At 48.1% G+C, this 14,867-nt stretch overlaps 1 protein-coding gene across 1 annotated transcript in view; it reads left to right on the forward strand.

The window, feature by feature from the left end:
- The window catches only part of PLEKHA5 (pleckstrin homology domain containing A5), a 286,100-nt gene that overhangs the window by 140,037 nt on the left and 131,196 nt on the right, over positions 1–14,867 (forward strand). The window contains exon 6 of the mRNA XM_038765775.1: positions 7,371–7,475. Within this exon, the coding sequence (XP_038621703.1) occupies positions 7,371–7,475 (105 nt within the window). The remainder of the gene's footprint in view (positions 1–7,370; positions 7,476–14,867) is intronic.

A 14,867-nucleotide genomic window follows, 5' to 3' on the forward strand; every position in this document is an offset into this window, starting at 1 on the left:
ATCAGTCAGTCATAAGTTTTGAATGCTTATCAGTAATAATGATGGTATTTATTAATTGCTTACTATGTGCCAAGCACTGTTCTAAGCACTGGGGGGGATACAAGGTGATCAGGTTGCCCCACGTGGGGCTCACAGTCTTAATCCCCATTTTTCAGATGAGGTAACTGAGGCCCAGAAAAGTGAAGTGACTTGCCCAAAGTCACCCAGCTGACAAGCGGCAGAGTCGGGATTAGAACCCGTGACCACTGACTCCAAAGCTTGTGCTTGCCCAGTGGGCCCAGAGGAGAAGCTGCCCTCTGATAAAAATAATAATAATAATGGCATTTATTAAGCACTTACTATGTGCAAAGCACTGTTCTAAGCCCTGGGGAGGTTACAAGGTGATCAGGTTGCCCCACGTGGGGCTCACGGTCTTAATCCCCATTTTTCAGATGAGGTAATTGAGGCCCAGAAAAGTGAACAGACTTGCCCAAAGTCACACAGCTGACAAGTGGCAGAGTCGGGATTAGAACCCATGACCACTGACTCCAAAGCTGGTGCTTGTCCAGTGGACCCAGAGGAGAAGCTGCCCTCTGATAATAATAATAATAATAATAATAATAATAATAATGGCATTTATTAAGCACTTACTATGTGCAAAGCACTGTTCTAAGCCCTGGGGAGGTTACAAGGTGATCAGGTTGTCCCACGGGGGACTCACGGTCTTCATCCCCATTTTCCAGATGAGGTAACTGAGGCCCAGAGAAGTGAAGTGACTTGCCCAAAGTCACACAGCTAATTGGCAGAGCCGGGATTTGAACCCATGACCTCTGACTCCAAAGCCCGGGCTCTTTCCAATGAGCCACGCTGCTCCTCTAAATAAAATTCTCTGAATAAAAGGAGCAAGTCAGGGCGACACAGAGGGAGCGCAAGAGAAGGAAAAGGGAATTCAGTCAGAGAAGGCTTCTTGGAGGAGGTGTGTTTTTAGACTTTTCAATCATATTTATTGAGCACTTACTGTGTGCAGAGCACTGTGCTAAGCGCTTGGGAAGTACAAGTCGGCAGACTTCGGCCAGGCAGGCAGGGGGTGGGACACATCTCTCGTCTCGGAGCCGTCCGACGGAATACGCGCCTCTTCCTTGGAAGCCCATCGTAGGCAGGGAATGCGTCTGTCAACTCTGTCGGATTGGCCTCTCCCAGGCACTTAGCACAGTGCTTTGTCCCCAGTGAGCGCTCAATAAATACGATTGGGGGAATGAATGATTGGATGACCTCGCTGCTGAAGTCACGGGCTCGTGGGGCAACTGGATCGTGCGGTTTGGATTCTTAGAGTTGGCACTGAACCCGTCTACACTGTGAGCTCGCTGTGGGCAGGAATGTGTCTGTCGTTATGGTGTAATAATAATAATAATGATGGCATTTGTTAAGCGCTTACTATGTGCAAAGCACCGTTCTAAGCGCTAGGGAGGTTACAAGGTAATCAGGTTGTCCCACGGAGGGCTCACGGTCTTAATCCCCATTTTCCAGATGAGGTAACTGAGGCCCAGAGAAGTGAAGTGACTTGCCCAAAGTCACACAGCTAATTGGCAGAGCCGGGATTTGAACCCATGACCTCTGACTCCAAAGCCCGGGCTCTTTCCACTGAGCCACGCTGCTCCTCTAAATAAAATTCTCTGAATAAAAGGAGCAAGTCAGGGCGACACAGAGGGAGCGCAAGAAAAGGAAAAGGGAATTCAGTCAGAGAAGGCTTCTTGGAGGAGGTGTGTTTTTAGACTTTTCAATCATATTTATTGAGCACTTACTGTGTGCAGAGCACTGTGCTAAGCGCTTGGGAAGTACAAGTCGGCAGACTTCGGCCAGGCAGGCAGGGGGTGGAACACATCTCTCGTCTCGGAGCCGTCCGACGGAATACGCGCCTCTTCCCTGGAAGCCCATCGTAGGCAGGGAATGCGTCTTATCAACTCTGTCGGATTGGCCTCTCCCAGGCACTTAGCACAGTGCTTTGTCCCCAGTGAGCGCTCAATAAATACGATTGGGGGAATGAATGATTGGATGACCTTGCTTCTGAAGGCACGGGCTCGTGGGGCAACTGGATCGTGCGGTTTGGATTCTTAGAGTTGGCACTGAACCCGTCTACACTGTGAGCTCGCTGTGGGCACGAATGTGTCTGTCTGTAATAATAATAATAATAATAATAATGATGGCATTTGTTAAGCGCTTACTATGTGCAAAGCACCGTTCTAAGCGCAGGGGGGATACAGTGGGATCAAGTTGTCCCACGTGGGGCTCACAGTCTTAATCCCCATTTTACAGATGAGATAACGGAGGCCCAGAGAAGTGAAGTGACTTGCCCAGAGTCACACAGCTGACAATTGGCAGAGCCGAGATTTGAACCCGTGACTTCTGACTCCAAAGCCTGTGCTCTTTCCACTGAGCTGTGGGTGTACTCTCCCAAGTGCTCAGTACAGGGCTTTGCACAAAGTAAGAGCTCAGTAAATACGATTGAAACGCCATTGACTTTGTCGGGAAGTGACGCCATCTCCCAGAAAGAACCTGGGCTTGAGAGTCAGAGGGTCTGAGTTCTAATCCCGGCGCTGCCACTTACCCGCTCTATGACCTCAGGCAAGTCGCTTCGCTTCTCTCGGTTTCCTCGTCCGGAAAATGGGAATTTCTAGAGCGGGAGCCCCATTTGAGACAGGGACTGTGTCCGACCTGAGGATCCCGCGTCTACCCCAGTGCTTAGTGCAGTGCTTAGCGCACAGTTCCGCATCACGGCTTAGCATCCCAGCTCCGCCACGTGCCAGCTGTGTGACTTTGGGCAAGTCACTTAACTTCTCTGGGCCTCAGTTTCCTCATCTGTAAAATGGAGATTAAGACTGTGAGCCCCACGTGGGACAATCTGATCACCTTGTATCCTCCCCAGTGCTTAGAACAGTGCTTTGCACAGAGTAAGCGCTTAACAAATGCCATTATTATTATTATTATTATTATTATTATTATTATTATTATTATTATTATTACAGTTAGCGCTTCCCAGAATCAACAGTTATTAAGAGTAGCACAACATGATGAAGACTTTCTAATTTATCGGTACTTATTAATTTAATATCACTTCCTCTGCGCTGCTTTTGAAATAAGTTCCTTGGAAGAAGAAGATGGATTTACCCACCTGGGGAGGTAACGTGGTACAATGGAAGAGCCGTGGGCCTGAAAGCCGGAGGTCCCGGGTTCGAGTCCTGGCTCTGACGCCCGTTGGCTGTGTGGCTTTGGGCAAGTCACTTAACCTTCCCATGCTTCACAGCCTAGAAGGGGGAGACGGACAACACAACAGAACACGTCGACAGGTGTCAAAATCGTCCGAACAAATAGAATTAAAACTATAGGCGCATCATTAACAAAATTAATAGAATAGTAAATATGTACAAGTAAAATAAATAGAGTAATAAATCTGTACAAATATATAGCAGTGCTGTGGGAAGGGGAAGGAGGTGAGGTGGGGAGGAGGAGACATTTATATTAATGTCTGTCTCCCCTTCTAGACTGTGAGCTCATTGTGGGTACAGGAAAGTGTCTGTCGTTCTGTTGTACTCTCCCAAGCGCTTAGTACAGTGGTTTACTCACTGTAAGCGCTCAGTAAATATGAATGGATGAATGAATGAATAAATGCATGCATGAATGAATAATAATAATAATAATAATAATGGCATTTGTTAAGCGCTTACTATGTGCAAAGCACTGTTCTGAGTGCTGGGGGGATACAATGGGATCAAGTTGTCCCACGTGGGGCTCACAGTCTTAATCCTCATTTTACAGATGAGGGAACTGAGGCTCAGAGAAGTTAAGTGACTTGCCCAAGGTCACACGGCAGACATGGGGCGGAGGCGGGATTCGAACCCATGACCTCTGACTCCAAAGCCCGGGCTCTTTGCACTGAGCCCCGCTGCTTCTCCTGAATGGGGTGGATAAGAGTAAATGAGGTTGGAAGTAGTCCCAGTCCCGCAAAGGGGTCAGGGTCTTAATCCCCATTTTAAAGCAGATGAGGTAACTGAGGCCCAGAGGAGGGAAATGATTGGCCCAAGGTCACACACTAGGCACGGAGCAGCCCCCCGGGGTGGGAAGCCAGTCCTAGGCTCTGTATTCATTCATTCATTCATTCATTCAATTGTACTATTGAGCGCTTACTGCGTGCAGAGCACTGTACTAAGCGCTTGGTTTTGCTCCTTCACCGTCATCAGCATCATGAGAATAATAACAATGATGGCATTTATTAAGCACTTACTATGTGCCAAGCACTGTCCTAAGCACTGGGGAGGTTACAAGGTCATCAGGTTGTCCCACGGGGGGGGGCTCACACTCAATCGCTGTTTTCCAGATGAGGTAACTGAGGCACAGAGAAGTGAAGTGACTTGCCCAAAGTTACACAGCTGACAATTGGCGGAGTGGGAAACAGCGTGGCTCAGTGGAAAGAGCGCGGGCTTTGGAGTCAGAGGTCATGGGTTCAAATCCCGGCTCCGCCAATTGTCAGCTGGGTGACTTTGGGCAAGTCACTTCACTTCTCCGGGCCTCAGTTACCTCATCTGGAAAATGGGGATTAAGATTGTGAGCCCCCCGTGGGACAAACGGATCACCTTGTAACCTCCCCAGCATTTAGAAAAGGGTTTTGCTTGTAGTAAGTGCTTAATAAATGCCATTATCATTATTATTATTATTATCATTATTATTATTATCAATAGTACTTACGTGGTTTAGTGAGAAGCAGTGTAGCTCAGTGGCGAGAGCCTGGGCCTGCGAGTCGGAGGACCTGGGTTCTAATCCCAGCTCTACCACTTATCAGCTGTGTGCTTTTGGGCAAGTCACTTCACTTCTCTGGGCCTCAGTGACCCCATCTGTAAAATGGGGATTAATAATAATAATAATAATCATAATAATAATAATAATAATGGCACTTGTTAAGGGCTTACTATGTGCAAAGCACGGTTCTAAGCGCTGGGGAGGTTACAAGGTGATGAAGACTGTGAGCCCCACACTTGGGACAGCCCGATGATCCTGTATCTACCCCAGCGCTTAGAACAGTGCTCGGCACATAGTAAGCGCTTAATCAATCAATCGTATTTATTGAGCGCTTACTGTGTGCAGAGCACTGTACTAAGCGCTTGGGAAGTACAAGTTGGCTTAACAAATACCATCATCGTAATTATTATTACTGAAGACCTCCTGCGCACGCACGGAGCACTGTACTGAATGGTTGGGAGAATACCGGCTATTGGCAAGACGCCCTCAGGGTGTTTACAAAGGAGCTGGGGAGGCGGCCATGCCTAGAAAGGACAGGTTTGGGGAGAAGAAGGGAGCGGAAGGTTTGGTGGGCGGCTTTTCTCCCCCACCCCGGCCTGCTCATGTGTGTTTTAGGGGCTCCAAGCTCACTTCCTCCTCCACAGTAAGCAATTCCCGCCCCCCAAAATCAGCCTCTTGGGGTCCCCCAAGCCGGGCGCTAACTCCCGTCGTCTTCCTCCTCCTCATCATCCTCACCATCATCATCCTCATCAGAATGGTAGCATGTATTAATAATAATAATAATAATAATGATAATAACGATGGCATGTGTTAGGCACTTACTACGTGCCAAGCGCTACTCTAAGCGCCGGGGGGACACAAGGTAATCAGGTTGTCTCGCGTGGGGCTCGAAGTCTTCATCCCCATTTTACAGAAGAGGGAACTGAGGCACAGAGGAGTGAAGTGGCTTGCCCAAGGTGGCTCAGCAGACCCGTGGCAGAGCCGGGACTAGAACCCACGCCCTTGCCTCTGGGCCGTGCTGCTTCTCTTAATAACTGTGGTGTTTTTTAAGCGCTTACTGTGCACCTGGCACTGTATCATCAATCGTATTTATTGAGCGCTTACTATGTGCAGAGCACTGTACTAAGCGCTTGGAGTAGACACAGGCCAATGGGGTTAGAGACGGTCCCCATAATAATAATGATGACATTTATTAAGCGCTTACTACGTGCAAAGCACTGTACTAAGCGCTGGGGAGGTCACAAAGTGATCAGGTTCATCCCACATGGGGCTCCCAGTCTTATTCCCCATTTTACGGGGGAGGGAACCGAGGCACAGAGAAGTGAGGCAACTTGCCCCGGCAGACAAGTGATGGATCCGGGATTGCGATAATAATAATAATAACGATGGCATTTATTAAGCGCTTACGATGTGCAAAGCACCGTGCTAAGCGCTGGGGAGATTAGAGAAGCAGCGTAGCTCAGTGGAAAAGAGCACGGGCTTTGGAGTCAGAGGTCATGGGTTCAAATCTGGCGGAGCCAATTGTCAGCTGTGTGACTTGGGGCAAGTCACTTCACTTCTCTGGGCCTCAGTGACCTCATCTGTAAAATGGGGATGAAGACTAAGCCCCCTGTGGGACAACCTGATCACCTTGTAACCTCCCCAGCGCTTAGAACAGTGCTTGGCACATAGTAAGTGTTTAATAAATGCCATCATTATTATTATTATTATCATTATTATTATTATGTGCCAAGCACTGTTCTAAGCGCTTGGGGGGGATACAAGGTGATCAGGTTGTCCCACGTGGGGCTCACAGTCTTCATCCCCATTTTACAGATGAGGGAACTGAGGCCCAGGGAAGTGAAGTGACTTGCCCAAAGTCACACAGCTGACAATTGGCGGAGCCACGATTTGAACCCATGACCCCTGACTCCAAAGCCCATGCTCTTTTCCACTGAGCTACGCTGCTTCTCTAATCTACCCAGCGCTTAGAGCAGTGCTTTGCACATAGTAAGCGCTTAATAAATGCCATCGTTACTATTATTATCGTAATCCCGGATCCGTCACTTGTCTGCCGGGGCAAGTTGTAAACTGGGGATTAAGACTGTGAGCCCCCCGTGGGACAACCTGATCACCTTGTAACCTCCCCAGCGCTTAGAACAGTGCTCTGCACATAGTAAGCGCTTAATAAATGCCATCATTATTATTATTATTATTACAAAGTGATCAGGTTGTCCCCCGGTGGCTCACAGTCTTAATCCCCATTTTCCAGACGAGGGAACTGAGGCCCAGAGAAGTGAAGTGACTTGCCCCAAGTGACGCAGCTGACGGGCCGGAGCCGGGATTTGAACCCGCGACCTCCGACTCCAGAGCCCGGGCTCGTTCCACTGAGCCGCGCCGCCTGTGGATTAGAACCCAGGTCCGAGGCCGAGGCCCAGGCTCCAGCCGCCGGGGCCACGCTGCTCCTGTTGAGCGCTTACTAGGTGCCCGACGCGGCTAAATGTCGGGGGCAGACGGGGGATCGTTTTGGACCCTCCCGGTGGGGCAGGCGCGGGCGGGCCGGGGGAGGGCACGTCCACGGGCACTAACCCTGCATTTTCTAACCGATTTCATCCATCCAGTCATCCCGGTCTTCCAAAAAGGTTCATAATTTCGGGAAGAGGTCCAACTCCATCAAACGGAACCCCAACGCCCCCGTGGTCAGACGAGGTTGGCTCTACAAGCAGGTACCCCCTTTTCCCTTCCCCCTCCCCCTTCTCCGGTCCCCCGGGGGCGGCCGGCCGGGAGGGATGGTCTCGCTTCCCGGCGTCTGGGGGGGGTCACGCGGTCGCGTCCCCCAGCATCCGGAGGGAAGTTGAGGCGGGCTGCGGGACGGAGGTGAGCACCCGGGACAATTTGGAAAACGTGGGGGGGAAGAACTGCACCTTTGTGGGGGGTCTTTCATCAGCAGTCGTATTGATGAGAAGCAGCCTGGCTCAGTGGAAAGAGTGTGAGCTTGGGAGTCAGAGGTCATGGGTTCGAATCGCGCCTCCCCCACGTGTCTGCTGTGTGATCTTGGGCATGTCACTTCTCTGGGCCTCAGTTCCCTCATCTGTAAAGTGGGGATTAAGACTGTGAGCCCCCCGTGGGACAACCTCATCTCCCCAGCGCTTAGAACAGTGCTTTGCACATGGTAAGCGCTTAACAAATACCAATATTATTATTATTATTATTGAGCGCTTACTGTGTGCAGAGCAGTGTACTAAGCGCTTGGGAAGTACAAGTTGGCAACATACAGAGACGGTCCCTACCCAACAGTGGGCTCACAGTCTAAAAGGGGGAGACAGAGAAGAAAACCAAACATACTAACAAAATAGAATAGATATGTACAAGTAAAATAAATAAGTAAATAAATAGAGTAACAAATCTGTACAAACATATATACATATATACAGGTGCAGTGGGGAAGGGAAGGAGGTAAGATGGGGGGGATGACGGGGAAGGGGATGGCAGGGAGATCAGAGGAATGGGGGCGCCCGGGGCTGGCCGACTTTCATTCATTCATTCATTCAATCATATTTATTGAGCGCTTACTGTGTGCAGAGCACTGGACTAAGCACTTGGGAAGTACAAGTTGGCAACATATCCTCCCGCCGGCGCTTCCCGGAGCGGCGGGTCCACCCCCATCGACTGATCAAATAGTTTGCTTTTATTTCTTTCATGCTGTGAATCGCTGTTTCAATCAATCAATCAATCAATCGTATTTATTGAGCGCTTACTATGTGCAGAGCACTGTACTAAGTGCTTGGGAAGTACAAATTGGCAACATATAGTGACAGTCCCTACCCAACAGTGGGCTCACAGTCAGTGGGACATGATCACATAAGGGTCTGGTTCTCCCCCTCCCCATCCCCCCCCCCGCCTAACCTCCTTCCCCTCCCCACAGCACCTGGATATATGGATATATGTTTGTACGGATTTATCACTCTATTTATTTTATTTGTACATATTCTGTTTATTTTATCTTGTTAGTACGTTTTGTCGTCTGTCTCCCCCTTCTAGACTGTGAGCCCGCTGTTGAGTAAGGGACCATCTCTATATGTTGCCAACTTGTACTTCCCGAGCGCTTAGTACAGTGCTCTGCACACAGTAAGCGCTCAATAAATGCGATTGATGGATGATGGATGGGTCCCTGACTCGCTCCCTTAAATCATCCCTCCTCCCAACCCCTCAGCACTTATGTCCATAAACAGGATTTTCTTCCTATTAATGTCTTTCTCCCCCTGTAGACTGTGAGGTTGTCGTGGGAAGAGAATCAGTATCAATCAATCGTATTTACTGAGCACTTACTGTGTGCAGAGCACTGTACTAAGCGCTTGGGAAGTACAAGTTGGCAACATATAGAGACGGTCCCTACCCAACAGCGGGCTCACAGTCTAGAAGGGGGAGACAGACAACAAAGCAAAGCATATTAACAAAATAAAATAATTAGAATAGATATGTACAAGTAAAATAAATAAATAAATAGAGTAATAAATATGTACAGACATATATCCATATATACAGGAGCTGTGGGGAAGGGAAGGAGGTAAGGCGGGGGAGATGGAGAGGGGGACGAGGGGGAGAGGAAAGAGGAGGCTCAGTCTGGGAAGGCCTCCTGGAGGCATCTGTTGTTGTATTGTGTTCTCTCGAGCACTCAGTACAGTGCTCTGTACAGAGCCCTTCGAAAGTATAGTTCAGCAATAGAGAGAGACAATCCCTGCCCACCACGGGCTTACAGTCTAGAAGGGGGTTGACAAACAAGAAAACAAAACAAGCAAACAGCTGAGTGAATGAATATCACCCTCCTTCCTCTCCCCCTCCTCCCCCTCTCCATCCTGCCCGCCTTACCTCCTTCCCCTCCCCACAGCACCTGTATATATGTTTGTACGTATTTATTACTCTATTTATTTATTTTATTTGTACATATTTATTCTATTTATTTTATTTTGTTAATATGTTTTGTTCTCTGTCTCCCCCTTTTAGACTGTGAGCCCACTGTTGTGTAGGGACCGTCTCTATATGTTGCCAACTTGTACTTCCCAAGTGCTTAGTACAGTGCTCTGCACACAGTAAGCGCTCAATAAATACGATTGAATGAATACTGCGGTGCTCTGCACACAGTAAGTGCTCAATAAATAATAACAAATAATAACATAATGATGGTGTTAAGCACTTACTATGTGCTAAGCGCCGAGGGAGATACAAGGTAATCAGGTTGTCCCATGTGGGGCTCACAGTCTTAACCCCCATTTTCCAGATGAGGGAACTGAGGCGCAGAGAAGCTAAGTGGCTTGCCCAAGGTCACACAGCAGACAAGTGGCAGCGGTGAGATTAGAAGCCACGACCTCTGACTCCCAAGCCTGTGCTCTTTCCACTAAGCCAAGCTGTTCAATACGATGGACTGAATGAATGAATTAATATCACGCTCTTCCCAGACACTCAGTATAGTGCTCTGCACACAGTAAGTGCTCAGTAAATACGACTGACACTGACTGACTGTCTCCCAACCCTTAGCCCCCCCAGAGCCCCGTTTGGCAGATGGATTTGTGACCCACTATGAGCCCACTGGTGTGTAGGGACCGTCTCTGTATGTTGCCAACTTATCCTTCCCAAGCGCTTAGTCCAGTGCTCTGCACACAGTAAGCGCTCAGTAAATACGATTGAATGAATGAATGACCCCTTCTGAGACCGAATGATGTCCCGACCCTCAGCCCCGGGCCGAATCCCCTAAACCAGGCTGGAAGGGTCAAGGGTCCGAAGGGAAAAGACGGGCAAGCAGCCGCCCGGCTGGAGACGTCAGGGTGGGCCCTGGGACCCTCTGAGATCAATCAATCAATCTTAATTATTGGGCATTTCATCATCATCATCAATCGTATTTATTGAGCGCTTACTGTATGCAGAGCACTGGACTAAGCGCTTGGGAAGTACAAGTTGGCAACATGTAGAGGCAGTCCCTACCCAACAGTGGGCTCACAGTCTAAGCGCTTAGAACAGTGCTTTGCACATAGTAAGCGCTTAATAAATGCCATTATTATTATTATTATTAAAAGAAGCACTAAAAGAAGCATTTAATGTGGGACGAGTACTGTGCTAAGCGCCTGGGAGAGTATAGGGTAGCTGAATTCATTCATTCATTCAGGGAAGCAGCGTGGCTCAGTGGAAAGATCCCGGGCTTTGGAGTCAGAGGTCGTGGGTTCAAATCCCGGCTCCGCCACTTGTCAGCTGGGTGACTTTGGGCGAGTCACTTCACTTCTCTGTGCCTCAGTTCCCTCATCTGTAAAATGGGGATGAAGACTGTGAGCCCCTCATGGGACAACCTGATTACCTTGTATCTACCCCAGCGCTTAGAACAGTGCTTTGCACATAGTAAGCGCTTAACAGATACCACCATTATTACTTTTAAAGAGCACGGGCTTTGGAGTCAGAGGTCAGGGGTTCAAATCCCGGCTCCGCCACTTGTCAGCTGTGTGACTTTGGGCAAGTCTCTGTGCCTCAGTTCCCTCATCTGTAAAATGGGGATTAAGACTGTGAGCCCCCCCCGTGGGACTACCTCCCCAGTGCTTAGAACAGTGCTTTGCACATAGTAAGTGCTTAATAAATGCCATTATCATTATTATTATTATTATTAAATCATCTTTATTGAGCGCTTACTGTGTTCAGAACATTGTACTAAGGGCTTGGAAACTACAGTTCGGCAACAGAGAGAGACAATCCCTGCCCGCAGCGGGCTCATAGTTTAGAAGCGTGGAGAGAGAGACAAGAAAACAAAACAAGTAAACAGGTATCAATAGCATCGATATAAATAAATAGAATTCTAGATCCATACGCATCAAAAAAAGTAAACGGAGTTGGTAGACATGCGCCCTGCCCCCAGAGAGCTTATAGTCTAGAGCGGGAGAGAGACACTAAAATCAATTACAGATAGAGACATAAGTGTGAGGAGCTTCCACTCTTCTCTTTCCATTTATTCATTCGGTGGTATTTATTGAGCGCTTACTGTGTGCAGAGCACTGTACTGTACTGCACTGTATATATGTATATATGTTTGTACATATTTATTACTCTATTCATTTATTTATTTATTTATCTTGTACATATCTATTCTATTTTATTTTATTTTGTTAGTGTGTTTGGTTTTGTTCTCTGTCTCCCCCTTCTAGACTGTGAGCCCGCTGTTGGGTAGGGACTGTCTCTATATGTTGCCAACTTGGACTTCCCAAGCGCTTAGTACAGTGCTCTGCACACAGTAAGCGCTCAATAAATACGACTGATTGATCGATTGGAAAATACAGTGCATCAACAGATAGAGACAATCCCTGCCCTCAACGGGCTCACAGTCTAGAAGGGGGGGAGACAGACATCCAAACAAGTAAACAGCCATCAGTAGCATCAATTTAAAATAATAGAATTAGAGATATAAGAAGAAATAGAGTTATAGATATAGAGCAGAGATGCTCCCTGCGGACAACAAACTTAGTCATTCATTCATTCACTCCATCATATTTATTGAGCGCTTACTGTGGGCAGAGCACTGTTCTAAGCGGTTGGAAAGTTCAATTCAGCAACAAATAGAGACAATCCCTGCTCACAGCGGGCTCCCAGTCTAGAACGGGGGAGACAGACATCAAAAGAAGCAAACAGGCATCAATATAAATAAATAGAATTATAGATATATACTCATCATTAATAAAATAAATAGAATAATAAGCATGTACATATATACTGTGGCTCAGTGGAAAGAGCACAGGCTTGGGAGTCAGAGGTCATGGGTTCAAATCCTGGCTCCGCCACTTTTGTTGTTTTTTTTTTAGTGGCATTTATTAAGTGCTTACTATGTGCAAAGCACTGTTCTAAACACTGTTTAAAACACTGTGCAAAACACTGTTCTAAAGGTCTCCCCCTTTTAGACTGTGAGCCCACTGTTGGGTAGGGACTGTCTCTATCTGTTGCCAATTTGTACTTCCCAAGCGCTTAGTACAGTGCTCTGCACACAGTAAGCGCTCAATAAATACGATTGATGATGATGATGATGATGAAACACTGGGGAGGTTACAAGGTGATGAGGTTGTCCCACAGAGGGCTCACAGTCTTAATCCCCATTTTACAGATGAGGGAACTGAGACACAGAGAAGAGAAGTGACTTGCCCAAAGTCACACAGCTGACAGTTGGTGGAGCCGGGATTTGAACCCGTGACCTCTGACTCCAAAGCCCGGGCTCTTTACCACTGAGCCACGCCGCCTCTTGTCAGCTGTGTGACTTTGGGCAAGTCACTTAACTTCTCTGTGCCTCAGTTATCTCATCTGTAAAATGGGGAGTAAAACTGTGAGCCCCACGTGGGACAACCTGTTTACCTTGTACACCCCCAGGCGCCCAGAACAGTGCTTGGCACATAGTAAGTGCTTAACAAATGCTATCCTTATTATTCCAGCGCTTAGAACAGTGCTTTGCACATAGTAAGTGCTTCTAGACTGTGAGCCCACTGTTGGGTAGGGACTGTCTCTATATGTTGCCAACTTGTACTACCCAAGCACTTAGTACAGTGCTCTGCACACAGTAAGCGCTCAATAAATACGATTGATTGATTGATTGACGGAATCCGCTCTGGCCTCTGACTCTCTTCCCACCGGGTTTCTGCCTCTGGGGCCGCCCCAGACCATTCATTCATTCATTCAATCGTATTTATTGAGCGCTTACCGTGTGCAGAGCACTGTACTAAGCGCTTGGGAAGTACAAGTCGGCAACATGTAGAGACGGTCCCTACCCAGCAGCGGGCTCACAGTCTAGAAGGGGGAGATAGACAACAATCAATCAATCGTATTTATTGAGCGCTTACTGTGTGCAGAGCACTGGACTAAGCGCTTGGGAGGTACAAGTCGGCAACATATAGAGACGGTCCCTACCCAGCAGCGGGCTCACAGTCTAGAAGGGGGAGACAAACAACAATCAATCAATCAATCGTATTTTTTGAGCGCTTACTGTGTGCAGAGCACTGGACTAAGCACTTGGGAAGTACAAGTTGGCAATATATAGAGACGGTCCCTACCCAACAGTGGGCTCACAGTCTAAAAGGGGGAGACAGAGAACAAAACCAAACATACTAACAAAATAAAATAAATAGAATAGAATGTACAAGCAAAATAAATAAATAAATAGAGTAAGAAATCTGTACAAACATATATACATATATGGGGTAGGGACCGTCTCTATCTGTTGCCAACTTGTACTTCCCAAGCGCTTAGTACAGTGCTCTGCACACAGTAAGCGCTCAATAAATACGATTGATGATGATGATATACAGGTGCTGTGGGGAAGGGAAGGAGGCAAGATGGGGGGGATGGAGAGGGGGACGAGGGGGAGAGGAAGGAAGGGGCTCAGTCTGGGAAGGCCTCCTGGAGGAGGTGAGCTCTCAGTAGGGAGCAAAACAAAACATATTAAAATAAAATAAATAGAATAGTAAATTTGTACAAGTAAAATAGAGCAATAAATCTGTACAAACGTATATACAGGTGCTGTGGGGAGGGGAAGGAGGTAGGGCGGGGGGATGGGGAGGAGGAGAGGAAAAAGGGGGCTGAGTGTGGGAAGGCCTCCTGGAGGAGGTGAGCTCTCAGCAGGGCCTTGAAGGGAGGAAGCGAGCTTGGCGGAGGGGCAGAGGGATTGGGGGCATTCCGGGACAGGGGGAGGACGTGGGCCGGGGGTCGATGGCGGGACAGGCGAGAACGAGGTACAATGAGGAGAACGAGGCACAATGACATAAGGGAGCCCTTGACACTGGCTCTCTTAGAACCCAGCACCGTCCGAGGATTGGGGCCTCAAAGCAGTGCAAAGTGGTGTGGCCAAGTGGGTAGAGGCCAGACATCCTGGCTTCTCATCCCAGCTCCGCCATTTGTCTGCTGTGTGACTTTGGACAAGTCACTTCACTCCTCTGGGTTTCAGCTTCCTCATCTGTAAAGTGGGAATTCAGACTGTGAGCCGCACATGGGACAGGGACTGTGTCCTACCTGATTAGCTTGGGTCTTCCCCAGTGCCTAGACCGGTGTCTGGCACATTGCAAGTGTTTAACAAATCAATCAGTTAATGGTATTTATTGAGCACTTAC

Source organism: Tachyglossus aculeatus, chromosome 2, assembly GCF_015852505.1.
Source record: "Tachyglossus aculeatus isolate mTacAcu1 chromosome 2, mTacAcu1.pri, whole genome shotgun sequence".
NCBI classification, from domain to species: Eukaryota; Metazoa; Chordata; class Mammalia; order Monotremata; family Tachyglossidae; genus Tachyglossus; species Tachyglossus aculeatus.